General features: G+C 45.2%; 1 protein-coding gene across 2 annotated transcripts in view; it reads left to right on the top strand.

Annotated features, from left to right (window-relative positions):
- Window positions 1-23,836, top strand: part of sema5a (sema domain, seven thrombospondin repeats (type 1 and type 1-like), transmembrane domain (TM) and short cytoplasmic domain, (semaphorin) 5A) — a 209,006-nt gene that overhangs the window by 54,519 nt on the left and 130,651 nt on the right. For both annotated transcript variants that reach the window (XM_029626548.2, XM_029626547.2), the window contains 3 exons: window positions 7,478-7,704; window positions 16,774-16,873; window positions 22,586-22,631. In XM_029626548.2, the coding sequence (XP_029482408.1) occupies window positions 7,539-7,704; window positions 16,774-16,873; window positions 22,586-22,631 (312 nt within the window). In that variant the 5' untranslated portion in view covers window positions 7,478-7,538. The remainder of the gene's footprint in view (window positions 1-7,477; window positions 7,705-16,773; window positions 16,874-22,585; window positions 22,632-23,836) is intronic.

Genomic DNA, 23,836 nt, shown 5'->3' with positions numbered 1-23,836 from the left:
TCAGCCACACTACAGCCTCTCTACAGCCCCTCTATAGCCCCTCTACAATCCCTCTACAGCCCCTCTTCAGCCACACTACAGCCTCTCTACAGCCCCTCTATAGCCCGTCTACAGTCCCTCTACAGCCCCTCTTCAGCCACACTACAGCCTCTCTACAGCCCCTCTACAGTCCCTCTACAGCCCCTCTATATCCCCTCTTCAGCCACACTACAGCCTCTCTACAGCCCCTCTACAGCCCCTCTTCAATCCCTACAGCCCTCTTCAATCCCTCTACAGCCCCTCTATAGCCCCTCTACAGCCCTCTACAGCCCCTCTTCAGCCACACTACAGCCTCTCTACAGCCCCTCTATAGCCCCTCTACAGCCCCTCTACAGCCCCTCTTCAGCCACACTACAGCCTCTCTACAGCCCCTCTACAGCCCCTCTTCAATCCCTCTACAGCCCCTCTTCAATCCCTCTACAGCCCCTCTATAGCCCCTCTTCAATCCCTCTACAGCCCCTCTACAGCCCCTCTTCAGCCACACTACAGCCTCTCTACAGCCCCTCTATAGCCCCTCTTCAATCCCTCTACAGTCCCTCTACAGCCCCTCTACAGTCCCTCTACAGCCCCTCTACAATCCCTCTACAGTCTCTCTACAATCCCTCTACAGTCCTGTTTACAGCCCCTCTACAGTCTCTCTACAATCCCTCTACAGTCCTGTTTACAGCCCCTCTACAATCTACAGTCCCTCTACAGCCCCTCTACAGCCCCTTACAGCCCCTCTACAACAGCCCCTCTACAGCCCCTCTTCAGCCCCTCTACAGCCCCTCTTCAATCCCTCTACAGCCCCTCTACAGCCCCTCTTCAATCCCTCTTCAGCCACACTACAGCCTCTCTACAGCCCCTCTATAGCCCCTCTTCAATCCCTCTGCAGCCCCTCTTCAATCCCTCTACAGCCCCTCTTCAGCCACACTACAGCCTCTCTACAGCCCCTCTATAGCCCCTCTTCAATCCCTCTGCAGCCCCTCTTCAATCCCTCTACAGCCCTCTTCAATCCCTCTACAGCCCCTCTACAGCCCCTCTTCAGCCCCTCTACAGCCCCTCTTCAATCCCTCTACAGCCCCTCTTCAATCCCTCTACAGCCCCTCTATAGCCCCTCTACAGCCCCTCTACAGCCCCTCTACAGCCCCTCTTCAGCCACACTACAGCCTCTCTACAGCCACACTACAGCCTCTCTACAGCCCCTCTATAGCCCCTCTACAGCCCCTCTTCAGCCACACTACAGCCTCTCTACAGCCCCTCTATAGCCCCTCTACAATCCCTCTACAGCCCCTCTTCAGCCACACTACAGCCACACTACAGCCCCTCTACAGCCCCTCTATAGCCCCTCTACAATCCCTCTACAGCCCCTCTTCAGCCACACTACAGCCTCTCTACAGCCCCTCTATAGCCCCTCTACAGTCCCTCTGCAGCCCCTCTGCAGCCCCTCTACAGCCCCTCTAAAATCCCTCTACAGTCCCTCTTACAATCTTTCTACAGTCCCGTTTACAGACCCTCTACAATCCCTCTACAGTCTCTCTACAATCACTCTACAGTCCCTCTGCAATCCTTCTACAGTCCCTCTACAATCCTTCTACAGTCCCGTTTACAGCCCCTCTACAGTCCCTCTACAGCCCCTCTACAATCCTTCTACAGTCTCTCTACAATCCCTCTACAGTCCTGTTTACAGCCCCTCTACAGTCTCTCTACAATCCCTCTACAGTCCTGTTTACAGCCCCTCTACAATCTACAGTCCCTCTACAGCCCCTCTACAATCCTTCTACAGCCCCTCTACAGCCCCTCTACAATCCCTCTACAATCCTTCTACAGCCCCTCTACAGCCCCTCTACAGCCCCTCTACAGCCCCTCTACAATCCCTCTACAGCCCCTCTACAGCCCCTCTACAGCCCCTCTGCAATCCCTCTACAGCCCCTCTACAGCCCCTCTACAGCCCCTCTGCAATCCCTCTATAGCCCCTCTGCAGCCCCTCTGCAGCCCCTCTGCAGCCCCTCTACAGCCCCTCTAAAATCCCTCTACAGTCCCTCTTACAATCCTTCTACAGTCCCGTTTACAGACCCTCTACAATCCTTCTACAGCCCCTCTAAAATCCCTCTACAGTCCCTCTACAATCCTTCTACAGTCCCTCTACAGCCCCTCTACAATCCCTCTACAGTCTCTCTACAATCCCTCTACAGTCCTGTTTACAGCCCCTCTACAATTTACAATCCCTCTACAGCCCCTCTAAAATCCCTCTACAGTCCCTCTACAATCCTTCTACAGTCCCGTTTACAGCCCCTCTACAGTCCCTTTACAGCCCCTCTACAATCCCTCTACAGTCTCTCTACAATCCCTCTACAGTCCCTCTGCAATCCTTCTACAGTCCCTCTACAATCCTTCTACAGTCCCGTTTACAGCCCCTCTACAGTCCCTCTACAGCCCCTCTACAATCCCTCTACAGTCTCTCTACAATCCCTCTACAGTCCCTCTGCAATCCTTCTACAGTCCCTCTACAATCCTTCTACAGTCCCGTTTATAGCCCCTCTACAGTCCCTCTACAGCCCCTCTACAATCCCTCTACAGTCTCTCTACAATCCCTCTACAGTCCTGTTTACAGCCCCTCTACAGTCCCTCTACAGTCCCCTACAGCCCCTACAATCCCTCTACAATCCCTCTACAGTCTCTCTACAATCCCTCTACAGTCCTGTTTACAGCCCCTCTACAGTCCCTCTACAGTCCCTCTACAGCCCCTCTACAATCCCTCTACAATCCCTCTACAGTTACTCTACAGTCTCTCTTCCGTCCCGCCACAGTCCCTCTAGTCTCTCTTCAGTCCCTCTACAGTCCCTCTACAGCCCCTCTACAATCCCTCTACAGCCCCTCTACAATCCCTCTACAGTCCCTCTACAGTCTCTCTTCCGTCCCGCCACAGTCCCTCTAGTCTCTCTTCAGACCCTCTACAATCCTTCTACAGTCCTGTTTACAGCCCCTCTACAGTCCTCCATCCATGTGTTCCATTACTCATGCCTTACACCATCCATCTGTCCACAGCAGAGAACACTCACTGTAGAACGTTTCTGTTTTAAAAACCCTCCACTCCAGAGAGGCAGCTACAAACCAAACAGATTGGAATCTTCGTGTGGTTTTCCGGGGGGACTTACATACATACACACACAGCCCACACTCGAGTGTTTATTCCACCGGAATACTGTTTGTGGAACAGATTGGGTAGAAGCAATCCTGAAAGTTAGTAGAGTTAGGTTTGTGATGAGAAATGTTCTAACTCACCGAGGGAAATATCAACATACGCGCACAGCGTTCCGTCTGACTGAGGAGAAATACGCACACACAGCTTTCTGTCTGACTGATGAGAAATATCAACACACACAGCTTTCTGTCTGACTGAGGAGAAATATCAACACACAGCTTTCTGTCTGACTGAGGAGAAATATCAACACACACAGCGTTCCGTCTGACTGAGGAGAAATACGCACACACAGCTTTCTGTCTGACTGATGAGAAATACGCACACACAGCTTTCCGTCTGACTGAGGAGAAATACGCACACACAGCTTTCCGTCTGACTGAGGAGAAATACGCACACACAGCTTTCTGTCTGACTGAGGAGAAATATCAACACACAGCTTTCTGTCTGACTGAGGAGAAATATCAACACACACAGCGTGCCGTCTGACTGAGGAGAAATACGCACACACAGCTTTCTGTCTGACTGATGAGAAATATGAACACACAGCTTTCCGTCTGACTGAGGGGAAATATCAACACACAGCTTTCTGTCTGACTGAGGATAAATATCAACACACACAGCTTTCTGTCTGACTGAGGGGAAATATCAACACACACAGCTTTCTGTCTGACTGAGGGGAAATATCAACACACACAGCTTTCTGTCTGACTGAGGAGAAATATCAACACACAGCTTTCTGTCTGACTGAGGAGAAATATCAACACACACAGCTTTCTATCTGACTGAGGAGAAATATCAACACACAGCTTTCTGTCTGACTGAGGAGAAATATCAACACACAGCTTTCTGTCTGACTGAGGAGAAATATCAACACACAGCTTTCTGTCTGACTGAGGAGAAATATCAACACACACAGCTTTCTGTCTGACTGAGGGGAAATATCAACACACAGCTTTCTGTCTGACTGAGGAGAAATATCAACACAAACAGCTTTCTGTCTGACTGAGGAGAAATATCAACACAAACAGCTTTCTGTCTGACTGAGGAGAAATATCAACACACAGCTTTCTGTCTGACTGAGGGGAAATATCAACACAAACAGCTTTCTATCTGACTGAGGAGAAATATCAACACACATAGCTTTCTGTCTGACTGAGGAGAAATATCAACACACAGCTTTCTCTCTGACTGAGGAGAAATATCAACACACACAGCTTTCTGTCTGACTGAGGGGAAATATGAGTTTGGGATAAGAAGCTGGAGGCGGTGAAATGCATTATGGGCCTGAAAGCAGTAAATGTTCACACACTGACACACCTGGGGAGAATACACACACACACACACACACACACACACACACGCCACCTGGTCTAGAGAACACTGAGCTGTTTGCTCAGCCCTGAATTTCTCTTTACCACTCTTTCTCTCTCTCTCTGTGTGTGTGTGTGTGTGTGTGTGTGTGTGTGTGTGTGTGTGTGTGTGTGTGTGTGTGTGTGTGTGTGTAATCCCTGTTCCACCGCACATACCAGGCTTTAACAAACAGCTTTCTAATCTGACTGTGATAATAATCTTCCGTTAGAAATGAATCAACATTTATTCAGTGGCTCAGCCCTCACATCATTTTGAGAGAGAAAAGCTGAAAAGCCTGCTTACTGACCCAGTGATTTTGATGCTGATATCATCATTCTATTCTTAATCATATTCTTATTCTCATTATTTTACAAACACACTGATTCACACTTCACATCGGACACACAGTTCATATAGTTCATGTATTCTAGACTAACTGACAGACAACCGACCTACCAACTTAGTCAAATGACAGAAACACACACACACTTCAGGCCTCTCTTTTGGGTTTTCCTCTAAACTTAGTGTGTGCGTGTGTGCCTGTGTCTGTGTGTGTGTGTCTGTGTGTGTGTGTGTGTGTGTGTGTGTGTGTGTGTGTGTGTGTGTGTGTGTGTCTGTCTGTGTCTAGTGTGGAGAGAAGCAACATCTATCAACATGGTGATGTGACCCCAAGCTAACACCCTACTGTCTGTTTACACAGATGGACCATTAGGGTGTGTGTGTGTGTGTGTGTGTGTGTACTCGCATGCATTCGTGTTGACCACTAAGCTGTGGTTAATTTCAGAGGTTATTCATTAACCATGCAATATTGCTACCGTAGACGAACTCAGACATGATCAATATGGGTGTGACAGTATGATTCTCCCTGGTTTTCTGACATATTGATCAGTTCAATTACACCATGTGTAATGGAGCTGGTTTGTAACCACACTCGCAAGATAAGTGACCTTGGCTGAAACATGAAGACTCTCACTGTCCCCCCAAGATATCACCCTGGTTTTAGCCACGCAGGCTTTCACAGTATTGCAACACGCTAGACACCCAGGTTTTAATCCCGATCGGTCTCACAAAGACCTCCCACTCTACAGAATAGTGTGAATGTGTTTCAGTGTGTTTTTCTTTCCCCTGAATTCAAATGTCATTCAATGAGTTTCAGTCCCATAACAACATTTTACTCTCAAAATTTACATATTTAAAAATGAATAATTATTCATCTTCCCAACATGTGTTTTTGTATAACTCTTTGAGTGTTGGCGATAGCATTCATCTCCACCATTCTATTTCCATAACTTCTGTAGCTGTCTACATGTTGTAATGGAGATAAATGGTGTGTTGGTCTTAATACAGTCCGTTTGTCTGGGACAACACAGGGTTAAACCCAAGTATTTATGGTCTGTAATGTAAATACATGACCTTGAACACGTGTTCATCTTGTTTAGGGAGGAACACTGTGTGTGGCCTCTAATGCGGTGCTACTCGAAGAGTATTATGCGGAAGATGATGCCATTGAAAAGCAGTGTGCAAGTTATGGTTGTGTGTTTGTGGGACAGATCAAGAACGGGTTTACACAATCGCCCTGGATAAAAATGATTTAGACTGGGTTGTATTATTACTGTATACATCTCTTACAATGCTGCTGGTTGATTTATCCGTCCACCCACTGTAAATCATGGAGGCCTCAGCAATGTATAAGGGTGTGTGTGTGTGTGTGTGTGTGTGTGTGTGTGTGTCTCAGTCGTACTCTGGCCTCCACCTAACAGATAGCAGCACACACACACACACACACACACGTATCAGCACTCAGTCAGCCCAGTAGATCTGCCTTGGAATCGTGCAGTCAGTCAATACCATGTCTATGTGCAGATTGTCATGTGACATTATGAATTCAGGCCTTGAGATAATTGACTGCAGGTTTTCCCAACTCTTTGGAATGTTTATGACAAATGATGTGCAGACTGTCAGAAAAGGGGAAAACATCAATCCAGAAAAATGCTAGAATGGGTAAATATGACTAAAGTTAAAGGCTTCCTGACAGTTTCTGATAGAATAGGTAAACCTTCCTTTAGGGAAATGATATTTAGGCTGTCAGATACTGTAGACTAGGCTGTCAAAAGGGTAGGAAAACTTAACTAAAGAAAAATTACATTTGGACAGTTTTATTATATAGAGTTGAGGAAATATGCTCACTAAAGGGGAGACAAGCTAAAAGCCATGAGGATATTATTTCTATAGAAAAGGGGAGGAAAGAATTGCTAAATACAGTGGTCTTGACTGGCAGTATTTGACAGGTGATTAACATTAGAAAGTCAAGAGTGCTGTGCTTTCCTTCAAAAGAGACATATTTCTCTACACGATGCCAAGACCATGGAGTCGGAATAGCCATGCATGTACCTTTAAACGCTTCCATTTGGAGCTGAAGTGAATGTGCTTTTATGGGATCCACGTTTCAACGGGCCCCATGAGGAGTAGTGTGTCCCACACGAAGGTCATGTGTACACACACACACACGCACGCTCATGCTGTGTGAGGGCATGCAGATCTGATTCATGTGTTAGGGGTCAGAGGTTACAGTTCAGGGGCCATCAGGGTGAATGTGACAGCAGCTGCCTCAGCTCTGCATGAATCTGACACTAGAACCATATCTCTCTCTTTATCTCCCTTTCTCCGCTCTCCTTTCTCTAGCACTTTCTATCTTCGCTCTCGGCTTTTTCTTTGGTCTTATCTCTCCTCCTTTCTTTTATTCTCCCCTGCTCTCTTTCTGTCTCTTCCTCACTCTCTCATGGTTTATTAAGAGTTCCAATTATTACCAGCTAAAATTCACAGCTCCGTCTTTCTCTCTGCCTCAATAAGACTTTTTTGCAAGTAAACTAAAGGAACTTCTGTTGCTTCTCTCTCTCTCTACAGGCGTGTCTCTAATGCGATTAGCTCACGGCCCAACAGGAAGTAACCGACGCCCCACCTTCCCATGGCTCCGCCCCCCGTGGGTTGCCTCTCCCTTACCCGGCATGCGGTGCTGCTGCTGCACTGCATGCTGGTCCTGTGGGCTGGGGGCGTGGTTGGCAGGAGAGGGCCGGTGCTGCTGCCTGAGTCGCCCTGTCACCGGGCAGAACACCCCCTCATCTCACACACAGGTAGGTCACACACACACAGTCATGCACACACTCATTCCCTTTCCGTCGTGAAAGTTCATATTTTGTTATTCAGTGTTTCCTGTAATCTAATAAAAAATATATATATTTCCTGCATTAAAGAACATATTTTATGGAGCAGTTCAGCCATAAATAATACTATAAACCTTCACCAGACGAAAACATGGATAGAAATTAATTCAGTTCTCTCCACTAACAACATACCAGCCAAATGCCACTGCGCCCATTCCATCCTAGCAGAGACTGTCAGCTAATCATATAGCTCTCTGTCTAGGGTGTAATTGAGCGAAAGGGCAAGGTCACCACACACTCACACACACACACACACACGCGCACACACACACGTGCACACACACACGTGCACACACACACACACACACACACACACACACACACACACACACACACACACACCATAGTCTCCTCTGTTAGCTCATGGTTAGTTGGGTTGCCTTCAGCACTCAGTCTATTGAGTGTGAGGACGATGACTAACGGTCTGGCTAATGCTATCTGCTGTCCTCTGTGAGTCTCCGTGGTAGTTGGGGTGACCAAACCGCACACTAGCATTGTCACCTGAGGTCAACAGTTTGTGTTCCCTAATGTTCCAGTCCAAACACACAGTGCCTGCTGAAGTCATGGAAATGCAGAGATCTTAATAAAGTATGGAAACAGTTTGGTTACTAATCAGATATGAACACTGAACACAGATAAAGAGGGGAAGGGGGGAGGGGTAGAAGAGAAGAGGGGAGGGGTAGAGGAGAAGAGGGGAGGGGTTGAGGAGGGGAGGGGTAGAGGAGAAGAGGGGAGGGGTAGGAGAAGAGGGGAGGGGTAGAGGAGAAGAGGGGAGAGGTAGAGGAGACGGGGAGGGGTAGAGGAGAAGAGGGAGGGGTAGAGGAGAAGAGGGAGGGGTAGAAGAGAAGAGGGGAGGGGTAGAAGAGAAGAGGGGAGGGGTAGAAGAGAAGAGGGAGGGGAGGGGTAGAAGAGAAGAGGGGAGGGGTAGAAGAGAAGAGGGGAGGGGTAGAGGAGAAGAGGGGAGGGGTAGAAGAGAAGAGGGGAGGGGTAGAAGAGAAGAGGGGAGGGGTAAAAGAGAAGAGGGGAGGGGTAGAAGAGAAGAGGGGTAGAGGAGAAGAGGGGAGGGGTAGTGGAGAAGAGGGGATGGGTAGAGGAGAAGAGGGGAGGGTAGAGGAGAAGAGGGGAGGGGTAGAGGAGAAGAGGAGGGGGAGGGAAGAGGAGGGGAAAAAGAGGGGAGGGTAGAGGAGAAGAGGGGAGGGGTAGAGGAGAAGAGGGGAGGGGTAGAGGAGAAGAGGGGAGGGGTAGAGGAGAAGAGGGGAGGGGTAGAGGAGAAGAGGGGAGGGGTAAAAGAGGGGAGGGTAGAGGAGAAGAGGGGAGGGGTAGAGGAGAAGAGGGGAGGGTAGAAGAGAAGAGGGGGGGGTAGAAGAGAAGAGGGGAGGGGTAAAAGAGGGGAGGGTAGAGGAGAAGAGGGGAGGGGTAGAAGAGAAGAGGGGAAGGGTAGAGGAGGGGTAGTGGAGAAGAGGGGAGGGGTAGAGGAGGGGTAGTGGAGAAGAGGGAGGGGTAGAGGAGGGGTAGTGGAGAAGAGGGGAGGGGTAGAGGAGAAGAGGGGAGGGGTAGAGGAGAATAGGGAAGGGGTAGAGGAGAAGAGGGGAGGGGTAGAGGAGAAGAGGGGGTAGAGGAGATGAGGGAAGGGGTAGAGGAGAAGAGGGAGTTTGTAGAGGAGAAGAGGGGAGTTTGTAGAAGAGAAGAGGGGAGTCTGTAGAGGAGAAGAGGGGGAGGGGGTAGAGGAGAAGAGGGGAGACTGAAGAGGGAGTCTGTAGAGGAGAAGAGGGGAGTCTGTAGAGGAGAAGAGGGGAGTCTGTAGAGGAGAAGAGGAGAGTCTGTAGAGGAGAAGAGGAGAGTCTGTAGAGGAGAAGAGGGAGTCTGTAGAGGAGAAGAGGGGAGTCTGTAGAGGAGAAAGGGGAGGGGGTAGAGGAGAAGAGGGACTGAAGAGGGGAGTCTGAGAGGAGAAGAGGAGAGTCTGTAGAGGAGAAGAGGGGAGTCTGTAGAGGAGAAGGGGGAGGGGGTAGAGGAGAAGAGGGGAGACTGTAGAGGGGATGGGGAAGAGGAGAATTGAGAGGAAATGTCTCTAAATGTAGTATAATTAAGCAATAAGGCCAGAGGGGGTGTGGTATATTGGCCATATACCACAAACGTCGTATTGCTATTGTAAACTGGTTACCAACGTAATTAGAACAATAAAAAGTAATGTTTTGTCATACCCAGGGTATACAGTCTGATATACCACGGCTGTCAGCCAATCAGCATTCAGCCTTCCACCCAGATTATAATATGTAGTATAATAGAACACAGCCGCACACACACATACTGCTCTCTATATGCTGTATACGTCATGTCCGGCTTAGTTCTAAAGTTAGGAGGGACATCCCAGGTCCTCCAAAGAGTGGGAAGAACTACAAAGACCTCAAACATAAATATGAAAATATATCAATATAATATGGAGAGTCAGGTGTTTTCTTATGGTGGACACACACTGACTGGGATAGCCGTGGTGGGCCTCGCTATACTCCCATGTCTTCCATGTATCCAAGGGCCATATTCAATCTAAAGCGAAAAACGGATTTCTGGGATTGTTTGAAAATAACTTATCCTGGGAATCTGGTTAGTGGGTTTGATGGAATATGGCACTAAAGCTGTTCCAGTGACACACTGTACTCTACTGTTGTGTTTTGTTTGGTCTGGTGCTTGTGGGTTGCTCAGAGCAGGGTGTGCCACTCTAACACACATGAAAGACTCAACCCTAAAGGGTGGTTATTTTCTGACTTGGCTCTTTGCTCAGCGAAAATAACTGCTACTGTACAGCAATACTCCCTTGTGATATTTTCAAAGGCTGAATTATAGAAATGGTCCATTCCTTTGTCATTCTGGGTGCAGTTTTCATTCCAAGAAAAATGTTTTATAGTGAGAAGGATTTGAAGCTGCGTAGCTCAAAACTGACAGACAGAATTTAGATCTTTGAACTAGTCATAGAACTTGTGATTCTGAAAGGAACCTTTCGGGAATGACTTCTTAATGTCAACCATGATGAAATCAGACTTTAAACAAAAATGTATCCTCTATCAGAAAAAACGTTCTAAAACACAGGAACACGTGTGGGTTTATGAGTCAATCAGCAGTCCTAACCTCCAGAGATATATTATTGAAGTTACATGTTTAACGACTGTTCCTTGGCGGATGTTGGAAGTTATGGAAGATAGTTAAAACGTGTGCAGTAAACAGTGTCATCTCACCACCATTCAAGGTCTCGTCTCGGAGGATCTGAGAAGACGTGTCTGTTTAACAGCGGTGTATAGACTTTCACTTTTATCACTCCTCAAAGAGTAACACATTGTTAGAGAGAGTGTGTGTGTGTGTGTGTGTGTGTGTGTGTGTGTGTGTGTGTGTGTGTGTGCTCGCAATCGCCACATCAACGATTGGAGACCAAGACGATTTAATTGGTCCATGGGGAATATTTTTTTACAGCCCACTAAGTCCATTGCGAGACCAACTTGCTACATTCTTAAGCATCAGTGCATTCTATTTACGGCCAAACTTCCCACAATGATGCATTTGAATACTGACACAGGAAATGAAATGTAGTCCACACTGCCTCTACCTTCATGTGTCTTCTTTAAGTCTTAAGTTACAGCTGTGTTTCTTTTTCCCATGTGGCACACAGAGGTCATGAGGTCATCTTGTTAAATGTTCCTTTCTTTCTTCTCTTAAACGGTTTCCCTCTGAAGTGCATGATGCATTGAAATGTTTTATTGTGGTTTGTCTGTCAGGATTCACCCTCTGCAGTGCATCTTTAAGGTTTTCTTCTCAATTCACAAAATAGTTGTAATTTCACATTTTCCCTTTACCACATGGGACAGCAAACACGCCACAGTCTCCCCAGTTGGACACATCTTGTCAGGCTGAATTCAAATTGAATATAAACATAGGTACTCCATTTATACCCTCAACGACCCCCGATTTACTCCTAGAAACATGCAGTATTCTAGTCCCAGTTGTTTCCAAATGTGCCTATTGTTTCAGGTCAGGTTGTTCTTTATACAGTTTGAGCACTCTGAGACTGAACACTGCCCTCGTTTCTGAAGCTAGGGTGTAAATATTTATATAGTCTGTCACTTTGTCATTGTGTGTCAGCCGCTCTGTTTCAAAACCCAGAATAACAAACCTGGAACGAGTGATGGAGAAGGAAAAAGGCCAAGTTTGGAAAGGGGGATAGAAAGGAGGAAGGAAAGGGGGATAGAAAGGAGGAAGGAAAGGGGGATAGAAAGGAGGAAGGAAAGGGGGATAGAAAGGAGGAAGGAAAGGGGGATAGAAAGGAGGAAGGAAAGGGGGATAGAAAGGAGGAAGGGAAGGGGGAGGGGAGTGTGCCTGTTTCGGCTTGGCTCTTTGCCATGGCAGCACTGGCCGCGTTCTCAGAGTTCTTTTTCCAAACCGTGCACACACACACACACACACGTGCACACTGTACGGTTCTGTTTCATCAGCAGCCAAGCCCCCGATGCACCCGGCTGTGGTACAAGCACAGTAATGATTCGATTACATTATCGCACACGCATTAAAAGCATGAAGTAAAAGACTAGATAAATGCCTGGAGAGAGAGAGCGAGTCGGGGGACCATATTTTAACACTAGAACCGCTAAAGCAATCATTTTGACTGCTCATGATTCCTTTTTTTTACTCTGCCATTTTTAAAGTCTTGCCCCCCTCCGTTTTGGACTACTCCTAAATAAGTCTCTATAACACACTGTCTGTGTTAGAATCTTAATATCACAAACAGAACTGGAGTTATAACCAGTTTTAGCAGGGCGTGCCATTTTTAAAAATGGTTTTCCCCCATTGCCCCTCCTTCTCACAACAGTTGAAAGTGCAGTGCCCAGTTGAGAATCACCACGATAATTGCCTCGACACTATACCGAAACAAATTTCACACGTATAAAATCAGATTAAATCAATTAAGTAAGAATGACTGGGGAGAAAGGGGGAGAATGGTTGAGTTGATGAGGGAGGGGAAGAGAACGATGCATAATTGTGCAATCACCAATTGCGATTGAAGAACAGGGGGGGGCATTCTATTGTATTGATCCATTCTAATGATAATCTTAAAATGGTATGTACCCTATTTCAGTCCACTGAATAAAAGAGGTCATATGGGTCTACTCTAGGCCTACTTGGAATAGGCTACACAGTGAGAGCGTGTGTAATTTACATGCTGAACGACTTTCAATATCGGGCAGCAGGTGAGGGAGTGACAGAGAATGTGGTGACGAGGCTTGTTGAACCTTACACTGGCAAGGGGAGAAATGTCACCACGTACAATTTCTTCACTTCACTGTAATTGGCCGGCACCATGAACAAAGGTAGATGGCGCTCACCGGCACAGCCGTTGTACTCCACAACGGTGCTGAAGATTGACAAGGCCACAGGGATGCAATAAAGAGAGAACCGGAAACTATAATGCACTACAACCAAACAAAGGTATGTCAAAGTGTGACAAGCAAGTGAAAGTTGCAAAAATTCTGTCAATTGCTAGGACAAGGAATAACAGTTCATTGAACTCCAACTGATGCCATGGTGTGAAGATGCACACAAGCACGTAGCTGACAATAATGTTCTGGTTTTGACTGCTGTCATGTCGACACATTCATTATAATGCAACTGTTGCTTTTGTGCTGATTTTCACTATTTATCAAGGCCACTTGGCACTTATAATGATGTTTTGGCTAATGATGTTTTCATCGTTTGACCACGCGTCTTGCTGACCACCCGTCTTGCTGACCACCCGTCTTTGTGGTTGGGGTCTTTATTTCATTTTGTCATTATGAAAAGAAGCTGTTAACGTGTTCCAACACACATGCCTTCTGTTCCATAGTTGTAACAAACCCAACCCACAAATAAAATGTGTTTGAATGTGTTGAATGTGTTTTATATTTTTACTTATAGCCTAGCAATAACAAGCTCATGAAAATGCTATTTAAAAACAATCATTGTTACCCAAGGTCTTCATAAACACAACCAAATGATTACTTTTTGCGATCGCATATATGAAATGTATTAATTACAGTGTTAGAATGTTGCAGTCAGAATGCTCATTAACTTGAAGGGGGAGGGGTCCCTTGAGGCCCAGACGTTCTACTGTTTAAAGGGGCTATTTAAAAAAAAACACACATCTTGTTTAGTGAAGAAGTTCTTTAAATCCCATTGGTTCCTTTTGTAGAGGTCAAGGTCAGAGTTAATTTGAGGTTCAACTGTAATATAATGCTCCTAAGGGAGCTATTGCTACTCCCCTAGAGCCTTACAAAACATACCAATGTTATACTGAAGCACTGAGGTAAATCCACCAAATCACTCAATGTTCCATATAACTTTCTAGTATTCTACCAAGATCACTCAACGCTCTACCAAACCGTAATGTCCTGCTGCCATTCTCCAACATTAGTCTGGTCTGTTTCTCATTAGAGCCCAGAGCCCAGGGTAACACATCTGCTCTGGTTATGAATGCTTATCAATGCTTATGAATGTTTATGAGCCCTTCACCTTGTCATAAAACACATAAATCCTCCGTGTTGTGGGCGTTGTATTCACTTAAAAACCCTTCTCTGCCTCCCCCTCTGAGAGGGACCTGAGTGGGGCTATACCCCAGTGGGATCTTAGCATGATTTATGGGAGAAACACAGGGTAACTGAAGCCTTGGTTTCCCTCTGATGGTGTCGCTGCCACATTTGTATGCTCTGAATGCTTCCCCCCGGTATGAAAAACTAGCCTGTCACCGGCACCAGAGAGGCGCATCCCAAACTCCCGTCCCCCTGTAGAATTAGAGGGGAACAAGCCATTAACCACAGCCAAATCTTAGGGCGGAATTTGTCGTGATCTCTCCACAATATTTATTTCACCCAGGCTAATGAAAATGTATTAGCTTTGCGTCTGCGAGTTGAAAGTTCCCTCCTCCCAGTTTAACTGGTGCTCATTCTCATTAATATTTTAGACCCTGGAGAGTGGAAGGAAGAGGAAAGGAATGTCTTTGTTAGCAGTGATGCCCTCATGTTAGGCGGAATGAATGTGCTATGATAGTGTTCTGTGCTCCTGCAGTTTGACAAGGAGGTAGAGTCAGTGCTGTATTTTTTAGTATGTAGCTCCTAGCAGTGACTCACAGGAAGGCAGGCCGGCAGGCAGAGATTCCCTGTTGTATTGGGCTGAATGCTTTGGCTTGACAGAAGTAAACAGTGGATTGTTGGTTTGATGCAGTGAAGGGAGTCTGTGGTTTCATTTCAAGATGTCTTCTGACAGGTGTTTCACATTTTTGACGCAAAGTTTTTCGAGGTGAGTTTTTTACCTCAACCCGAGCTGTATTCGATCAGTGCCAGGCCCACCCCATATCATATTTTGTACAGGACAGGTATAGACAGATCACAACATAATATTCACCACAGTAATTGCCCTAAAATGGCTTCATACTCTACCATGCAAAGTGTTTTGAAATCCCTGAGCCACAGTGGCACCAGATATTTAGAAATACTATATTTAGATGAACATAAGACATACTGCTAGCAGTTTCAAACAGGGATTATTAGAATAGAATACTGTCTAGTATCAGTGTGTAGTGATATGTTATTGTTAGTACAGAGCAGGTTATGTGCCGAGTGAGAGGAAACACCCGGAGAAGAACCTGCCCTAACCACAGTGTAAGAACTGACGCTGGAGTAGAGAAGCAGGTAGGGAGAAAAGAACATTTCATTTAGCACAGACATGGAACAGGACAGGAACAGCGTCAGAACCGGGTAACAAAATGACAAACAACAATTAATGCTGAAGCGGGGAACAGAGCTGGGGAACAGACAGATATAGGGGAGGAAATAACACAGGTGATTGAGTCCAGGTGAGTGCAATGAATTGCTGATGCGCGTGATGAGGGAAGCAGGTGTGTGTAATGATGATGCCAGGAGTGTGTAGTGCTGGGCAGCCTGGCACCCTCGAGCGCCAGGGAGGGAGAGCGGGAGCAGGCGTGACACACAGACCTAGAATCAGATTATCTTCTCTCCAATGCTTACCTTAGCTATTAGGGGATTGGACAATATCTGACCCAAGATCAGGGATTATGGTACATTTACTCCTAGTCCATAGCCTTAACTATTGACTCACTACCTATCAGATTACAGGACAGTAGGGGCCCGACACTAATCGCCCAGCAACCCGACAGGAATATTTGATTCTATTGGTCAAGGGCTAATGGGTTGGGCGCCATGGAGACAGGCGTGTTGAGGGTGATCTGTCTCTGTGTGTCTGGGGTTTGACGTGTGTGTGTGTGTGTGTGTGTGTGTGTGTGTGTGTGTGTGTGTGTGTGTGTGTGTGTGTGTGTGTGTGTGTGTGTGTGTGTGTGTGTGTGTGTGTGATGTACCAATAGGGAATCTCTGTCTCTGGGTTCAGGGCCAAGGTCAAGGCACTGACAACCATGAGATGCATCCGTCTCAGATTCACTTTAGAAGGACCTTGGATTCAGACAGGCATGCACACACACACAAACAACCCTCCTCCTCTCACACACTATGTACTGTATGCATTAGTTCCTGCTATCTGCAGTAATGGTTTAGTAAATGGAGTGGAAGGCATTTGGTTGAAAGCCCAGGTGGGACACTGTACTTCTGTGCCCTTGAGATAGACTACAGCTATCGGGAGACGCACAGGATATAGGGTACATTAGGTCTCCTTGGAAGGCTTTTTTTTTTAACTTAATATTCATTCTACCAGGAACTCCCCTCTGGTTTGAACCTCTTTTGCGAGGGAGTGTGTAACATCACCAGGCAAGAAGCATTCGTTTTCATAAAATCACAATACAGAACGATACACACAAAGACAATATAATATAGGCCTACATCACTTTATTACATACTGTGGCTATTGGCTAATCTCTTTATCCACCCCTTTTTTCTCTGATCTATTTTCCTCCTGTTTCATTGATTACTGTGTATCTTTCTCTACACTGATTGGCAGATATGGAGCCGTGGATCCACAGGTTCCGGGCTGAGGGCACGGTGGATTACTCCCAGCTAACCTTTGACCCCAGCCAGAACGAACTGATAGTCGGAGCCAGGTAATATGTTGTTTTTTCTCTCTCTCTCTCTCTCTCTCTCTCTCTCTCTCTCTCTCTCTCTCTCTCTCTCTCTCTCTCTCTCTCTCTCTCTCTCTCTCTCTGCTTCTCTCTCGCTCTTTCTGCTTCTATTCCGCAATAAAGCCTCCTTCACTCACGCCGCCAAACTTACCCGAGTAAAACTGACTATCCTACTGATCCTCGACTTCGGCGATGTCATCTACAAAATAGCTTCCAATACTTTACTCAGCAAACTGGATGCAGTTTATCACAGTGCCATCCGTTTTGTTACTAAAGCACCTTATACCACCCACCACTGCGAGCTGCATGCTCTAGTCAGCTGGTCCTCGCTACATATTCTTCGCCAGACCCACTGGCTCCAGGTCATCTACAAGTCCATGCTAGGTAAAGCTCCGCCTTATCTCAGTTCACTGGTCACGATGGCAACACCCACCCGTAGCACGCGCTCCAGCAGGTGTATCTCACTGATCATCCCTAAAGCCAACACCTCATTTGGCCACCTTTCCTTCCAGTTCTCTGCTGCCTGTGACTGGAACGAATTACAAAAATCGCTGAAGTTGGAGACTATTATCTCCCTCACCAACTTTAAACATCTGCTATCTGAGCAGCTAACCGATCGCTGCAGCTGTACATAGTCTATCGGTAAATAGCCCACCCAATTTACCTACCTCATCCCCATACTGTTTTTATTTATTTACTTTTCTGCTCTTTTGCGCACCAGTATATCTTCCTGCACATGACCATCTGATCATTTATCACTCCAGTGTTAATCTGCTAAATTGTAATTATTCGCCTACCTCCTCATGCCTTTTGCACACAATGTATATAGACTCTTTATTTATTTATTTTCTACTGTGTTATTGACTTGTTTATTGTTGTTGTAAATGAGAACTTGTTTTCAACTAGCCTACCTGGTTAAATAAAGGTGAAATAAATAAAAATAAAATGATCTTTCCCCCTCTCTCTATGCTTCTCCCTCTCTTTCTCTCTGGCTATCCACTCACTTGCCACAGAGTGTTCTCAAGTTAAGCTCATTGTCTCTGTCAAACACATCATATTTAATCCAGAGTGTCTGTGTTTGTCTGAAGTGTTCTCTGGCCAGTTGAGATTGGGCTTAGATTAACTCAAACTAGAGTGTCTGTGTGTGTTTGTGTGTGAGTGCATTTGTGTGTGTGCCTTACTATGCATGTATTTCACTTCTGCTTATGGCCTAGGTTGTCAATTCAAGCCGTTCTCTCCAGTTTAGCAGATGGCTGAGGAGACAGAGAGCTGGAGGAGCAGGACCAACACAGAGAAGCAGAGCTGGGGGAATAAACTAATGTACTGCATATGGGATACAGGGAAACGGAGAAGTTGGAAAGACCTGCAGGGCCTGACAGATAAGGAGAAGATAGAGGGAGGGAGAGAGAAGAGCTCTTACCCTTTCCTTTCAAACACTAACCTGACTCAGGGGCTTTAGGGTGGTCCTGTCTCTATCTGCAGTTGTCTGGCCTAGTCTGTCTTCTCGCGCTCTCTGGAGTCGGCTCAGTAAAAGGGATCTAGGAGAAGTGTTCAGGGCTTGGGGTTGACTTAGGACCAGGCCTCACTGAGTCCTTTCACGCAGGCCATCAGGCCACAGACATACCCTCTCTGGCTAACTACATTTGAGTTTTAGACATTGATGTGAGCCATATTGGCACCAGAAGTTCTAAGGCAATTATACGACTGCTCTAATGTTAAACATCTTGAATTAAACCAACTGTATCCAAAATACAGGTCTAATTGGACTCATGGAAACTCCATGTTAGACGGATTCAACACACAGTGTATTCCGAGCCCATTCACACAGACAGAGAAGCCTAGTACAAAAATCAACCCCTAGCTCCTTAAATGCTCAGTGACAGGGATCTAGAATTAAGTGTTTAAGGAGCTAGGGGTTGTCTGTGGCCTGATGGCCAGAGTGAAAGGACTCAGTGATAATGGAGGTAGAGAAGGAGAGGCAGATCGATGTAAATGTCAATATACTGTAAAGAGGTTCTTAGACCACAGCCTGCCCTGTGAGATAGCCACGCTTCAGAAGATGGATCCGTTTGTGTGTGTCCGTCCGTGCGTGCGTGCGTGCGTCTTCGTGCGTGCACCTATGCATATGTGTGTAAGCTATCGAGTCATCTTATGGGCAGAGGTTTCAGCTGATGAATAATATTACAGAATAGATGCATTACTCTGACAAGAGCTAGGAGGGTTGTTATACCTTCATGCACCAAGTTGAACAGAAATAGAAAGATTGATTCTCTGACATTCAAGGCCAATTTTATTTGAAATAAAACGTTTTTTAAAAGGAAACGATAATCTGCTGAAAATGTAATAAAGCTGTTATAACTCAAAAATAAGTACAGAGAACCCGGGAATTATTGTGGGAATAACTTCCGAGGCGAAGCCAAGGGCTGGCAAAACCGCTCTTAGGAGGGTGTTATTCACAATAATTCCTGGTTTTGAGGGCCTTATTGCTTTTATAAAATGGTTGCCAGCATTTCAAAAAAGATGAATAAAAACGTTATTTGAATTAGTACATTCGTTTTATGTCATCCTTCCACCATACAATATAGTCTAGTCGTTAGTTCTGAGATTCTGAAGTTGCTAGCCAAATGGGGTGATTGTCCATTCCAATTTCATAGACGTTCTAAGTAAAACATTTTGCTATGGAGGCTAGCTACTTCTACTTTGCTAGCTAGCCAGCTAAAGCGAACACACAATCTCATCAAGCAGCTGAAATGACAGCAAGCTATATGCATTTTTGTTTTACCTTTGTTTTCATTGCCATTTCTTTGGATATATCCATTATACTTATTCTGATAAAATGAATTCGCCTGGCTCAGAGAAGCTGTCAGTTTCGTAACGTTCATATGCATGGCACGGTGGAGATCGCCCCAAAAAACTGCAACGTTGTTCCACAGGAAAGGTTTAGACAAACTCCAACGGTTGCAAACCAAATGCTAGGCAAGTAGCATGGGGAAATATTGTATAGACACTTTTTCCAGGGGAGATTACGTTTATAAATTGCCTAGCTGGGCTGTGGGACAGTGGCTGCGCATTGATAAATCTAATGGAACAGTTAAATTACCCGGGGATTGTAGTGAATAACTCCCTGCTGTCAACCAATCAGTATCCAGGATCCAGACAATCGTTTTGAAATGATGATTCTGTGATGCAATAATGCTGACTTTACAAAACCATAGTGAGACATTGATAGTCAATATAGAGACTACTCACTGTCATGTTTCCAAATAAACCATTTTTTTAGTTGGCTTACAATGGAAACTTCACAATTCAAAAGAGCTTGAGCCAAGGATAGGCTAAAGGTGTTCATTAAAGTGAAGTTTCACTGTTGGGCTTAAGGTTTCTTTCACTGTGGTTTGCACACACACACACACACACACACACACACACACACACACACACCGCCTCATGGGCCTATGCTCTTTTCAGATTAGAGATATTTTTCTTTAGACCGAGAGAGAAAGATGTACCTGTGAAAGTCTTTATAATCAGACAACGCCAGAGAGATGCACCTGTGAAAGTCTTTATAATCAGACCAAGATATGTACCCGTGAAAGTCTTTATAATCAGAGCCAGAGAGATGCACCTGTGAAAGTCTATAATCAGACAGAGAAATGTACCCGTGAAAGTCTTTATAATCAGACAGAGATGTACCTGTGAAAGTCTATAATCAGACGGAAACAGAGAGATGTACCTGTGAAAGTCTTTATAATCAGACCAAGATATGTACCCGTGAAAGTCTTTATAATCAGACAGAGAGAGAGAGAGATGCACCTGTGAAAGTCTTTATAATCAGACAGAGACAGAGAAATGTACCCGTGAAAGTCTTTATAATCAGACAGAGAGATGTACCTGTGAAAGCCTTTATAATCAGACAGAGACAGAGAGATGTACCCGTGAAAGTCTTTATAATCAGACAGAGACAGAGAGATGCACCTGTGAAAGTCTTTATAATCAGACAGAGACAGAGAGATGTACCCGTGAAAGTCTTTATAATCAGACAGAGATGTACCTGTGAAAGTCTTTATAATCAGACAGAGATGTACCTGTGAAAGTCTTTATAATCAGACAGAGACAGAGAGATGTACCCGTGAAAGTCTTTATAATCAGACAGAGACAGAGAGATGTACCTGTGAAACACAGTTTCCGTTAGCCGGTAATAGCCGGCTTTTGGCCGTTTTTTTTTGAAAAGGCGATAAATCAAATTGACGCCGGGCAATGGTCGGAGAGAAGACGAAAAAATTCCATCCCGAAATAATGCTTTTTAAACTATTAATTGATGGAAATACCAGTTTGAATGGTCATCCCTATCAGTTTCTAGGTTCATTTGCCTAATTTAGTGGAAGTAAATTGGCGCATGTGTACAGTATATTTGTTATGTATCTTATTTATCACACACATACACAATACAGATAGCCTTTCAGCTGAAAACATGTCTGACAGCGTGAGAGCTGCTGCTACAGCATCTCAAATAGCAGATGTGTAGTCAACGGAAGGCAGGCATCATCAGCGCGTCACACACCACTTTGCAATGAGCTGGAGGCAGTATGCCTTTTAAAAACATATACTTAAATGTCTGAAACCTGAGCGTTTTACTACATATTATGAGGCATGTCTTACCTTGCTTTAAAGTAGCCTAGACAAAATCAAACCATATCCGTGGAGGAAATTCATTCATATCAACTTTCTTTCTTTGGCCAATAGCCAAAGGCACAATCGTTGTAATAACAGCAATCCGTGCTAGTTGTTGCATATTAGATCTACCCTCTAACGGATATTTGAGTCTCTGTCACATGAAACCGCTGGTATGTACGGTGTGCTTTTGACAACAGTGTTTTCCCGCTAATTGCGTTATGGAAAGAATATTCAAACGTAGCCTGCTGCACATTGCGACTCTTATAATGTGAAATAATAGTAGTTTATCAACATTTTAAGCTAAACGTTGTGATCTGTTGCATCAGACTCATTGCTTTTGAATGTTTTATTCATTTAGTCTAGGCCTATTGGGATCTATCGTCCCACAACTGTCCCATAGTCTGTTTGGAATAGGCTATTTCTTTCTCGTCAAGCTGACTAATAGAATATGTATTTTTTTTCACAAAATGTATGAACTCATGTATTAACAGAGACAAATACTCATCAGCAGAGCGGAGAAAAATACTCCTCAAAACTCCCATTCAGTTGGATGAAGTTACCCGTAAAAAATATCTAATGGTTAAGGTTTGGATTTGTCAAGGGTAAGCTGATCCCGCATCTGTGTCTACGGGAAAGTTCTTCCCAGACAAGCGCATATCACTGGGAGAGATGACATAAAGTATGTAATCTTGCAAACTATATTCAGTTCAGTTTTGACTGGGTTTCTATTCAACAAAGATATACCTAGTTTTGGAATGCTATAGCAGCAAAGTAGTCTAATCGAGTGTTCCTATATGTCGTTACATCTGAACAGGCGTTTGAAGTGGCCCGGAAACAAGTGTGCTACATCAAAGATGTGTTATTAAGGGAGAGAAAATGACCAAAATAGGGATAAAATAACCCTGAGATATCGTTGGACACCTATTACCAGAAATGCTCTCCTGTCCACTTTTATTTTCTCCGGTGTTGTTCTTTTAGAGAAGATTCTACCTTCATCTCTCCTCCCTCTCTTTTTTCTTTCAGAAACCACCTCTTCAGACTCAATCTGGAGGACCTCTCGTTGATCCAGGTGAGTCTTTACCAGCGTTACCATTATCCCCCCTCTATTTTACTATCTATCGCTCTGTCACTCCCTCTTTCTCTCTCTCACTCACTCTTCCATTCACTTCTCTCTTTTCTCATGTTCTCTCTCTTTCTTCTCGTATTCTCTCTCTCTCTCTTTGTTCCTCTTCCTTCTTTTCTGCCCCCTCCCTCCCTCTCCCACCACCTCCTTACTCTCTGCTGGACCACAGTGCCATCTATAAGAAGTCCTGTGTGTCTTGTCTTTGTGTGTAACACAGTTATGCAGTAATTATCGTAACACTTAGGGCTTAAGGGCTGTCAGGCCCTTAAGAAATGGTCACAAACAAGACACAAAGCTTGTCATAGCATGCCATGGGAGCTACAGTAATGAAAACCCAGGGAACATTTCAAATAGTTCAATAGTTTCTCGCTGTTATAGACTATGCATCTTGACAACATCATTAAGTTAAGTGCTGATAAATGAAGCCAGGATCATTGTTATTTTGTCAGGAAGTCCTATGGGCTTGGATTGTACCATGGGCTATGTGCAGAGGCCATCTCTAGACTAAGCTGGATCAGGGATTCAGGAAAGTCCACCAGCCACAGTAGTCAGTCTTAATGCCCCATCTGTCTAACTGTAGTCTCCTCTTCATTCAGTCTTAATGCCCCATCTGTCTAACTGTAGTCTTCTCTTCAGTCAGTCTTAATGCCCCATCTGTCTAACTGTAGTCTTCTCTTCAGTCAGTCTTAATGCCCCATCTGTCTATCTGTAGTCTTCTCTTCAGTCAGTCTTAATGCCCCATCTGTCTAACTGTAGTCTACTCTTCAGTCAGTCTTAATGCCCCATCTGTCTAACTGTAGTCTCCTCTTCAGTCAGTCTTAATGCCCCATCTGTCTAACTGTAGTCTTCTCTTCAGTCAGTCTTAATGCCCCATCTGTCTAACTGTAGTCTTCTCTTCAGTCAGTCTTAATGCCCCATCTGTCTAACTGTAGTCTTCTCTTCAGTCAGTCTTAATGCCCCATCAGTCTAACTGTAGTCTTCTCCTCAGTCAGTCTTAATGCCCCATCTGTCTAACTGTAGTCTCCTCTTCAGTCAGTCTTAATCCCCATCTAACTGTAGTCTCCTCTTCAGTCAGTCTTAATGCCCCATCTAACTGTAGTCTTCTCTTCAGTCAGTCTTAATGCCCCATCTGTCTAACTGTAGTCTTCTCT

This window comes from Oncorhynchus nerka, linkage group LG22 (assembly GCF_034236695.1).
Source record: "Oncorhynchus nerka isolate Pitt River linkage group LG22, Oner_Uvic_2.0, whole genome shotgun sequence".
NCBI classification, from domain to species: domain Eukaryota; kingdom Metazoa; phylum Chordata; class Actinopteri; order Salmoniformes; family Salmonidae; genus Oncorhynchus; species Oncorhynchus nerka.
Note: the sequence above shows the minus strand (reverse complement) of the source record. Positions and strands in the feature narration are given on the sequence as shown.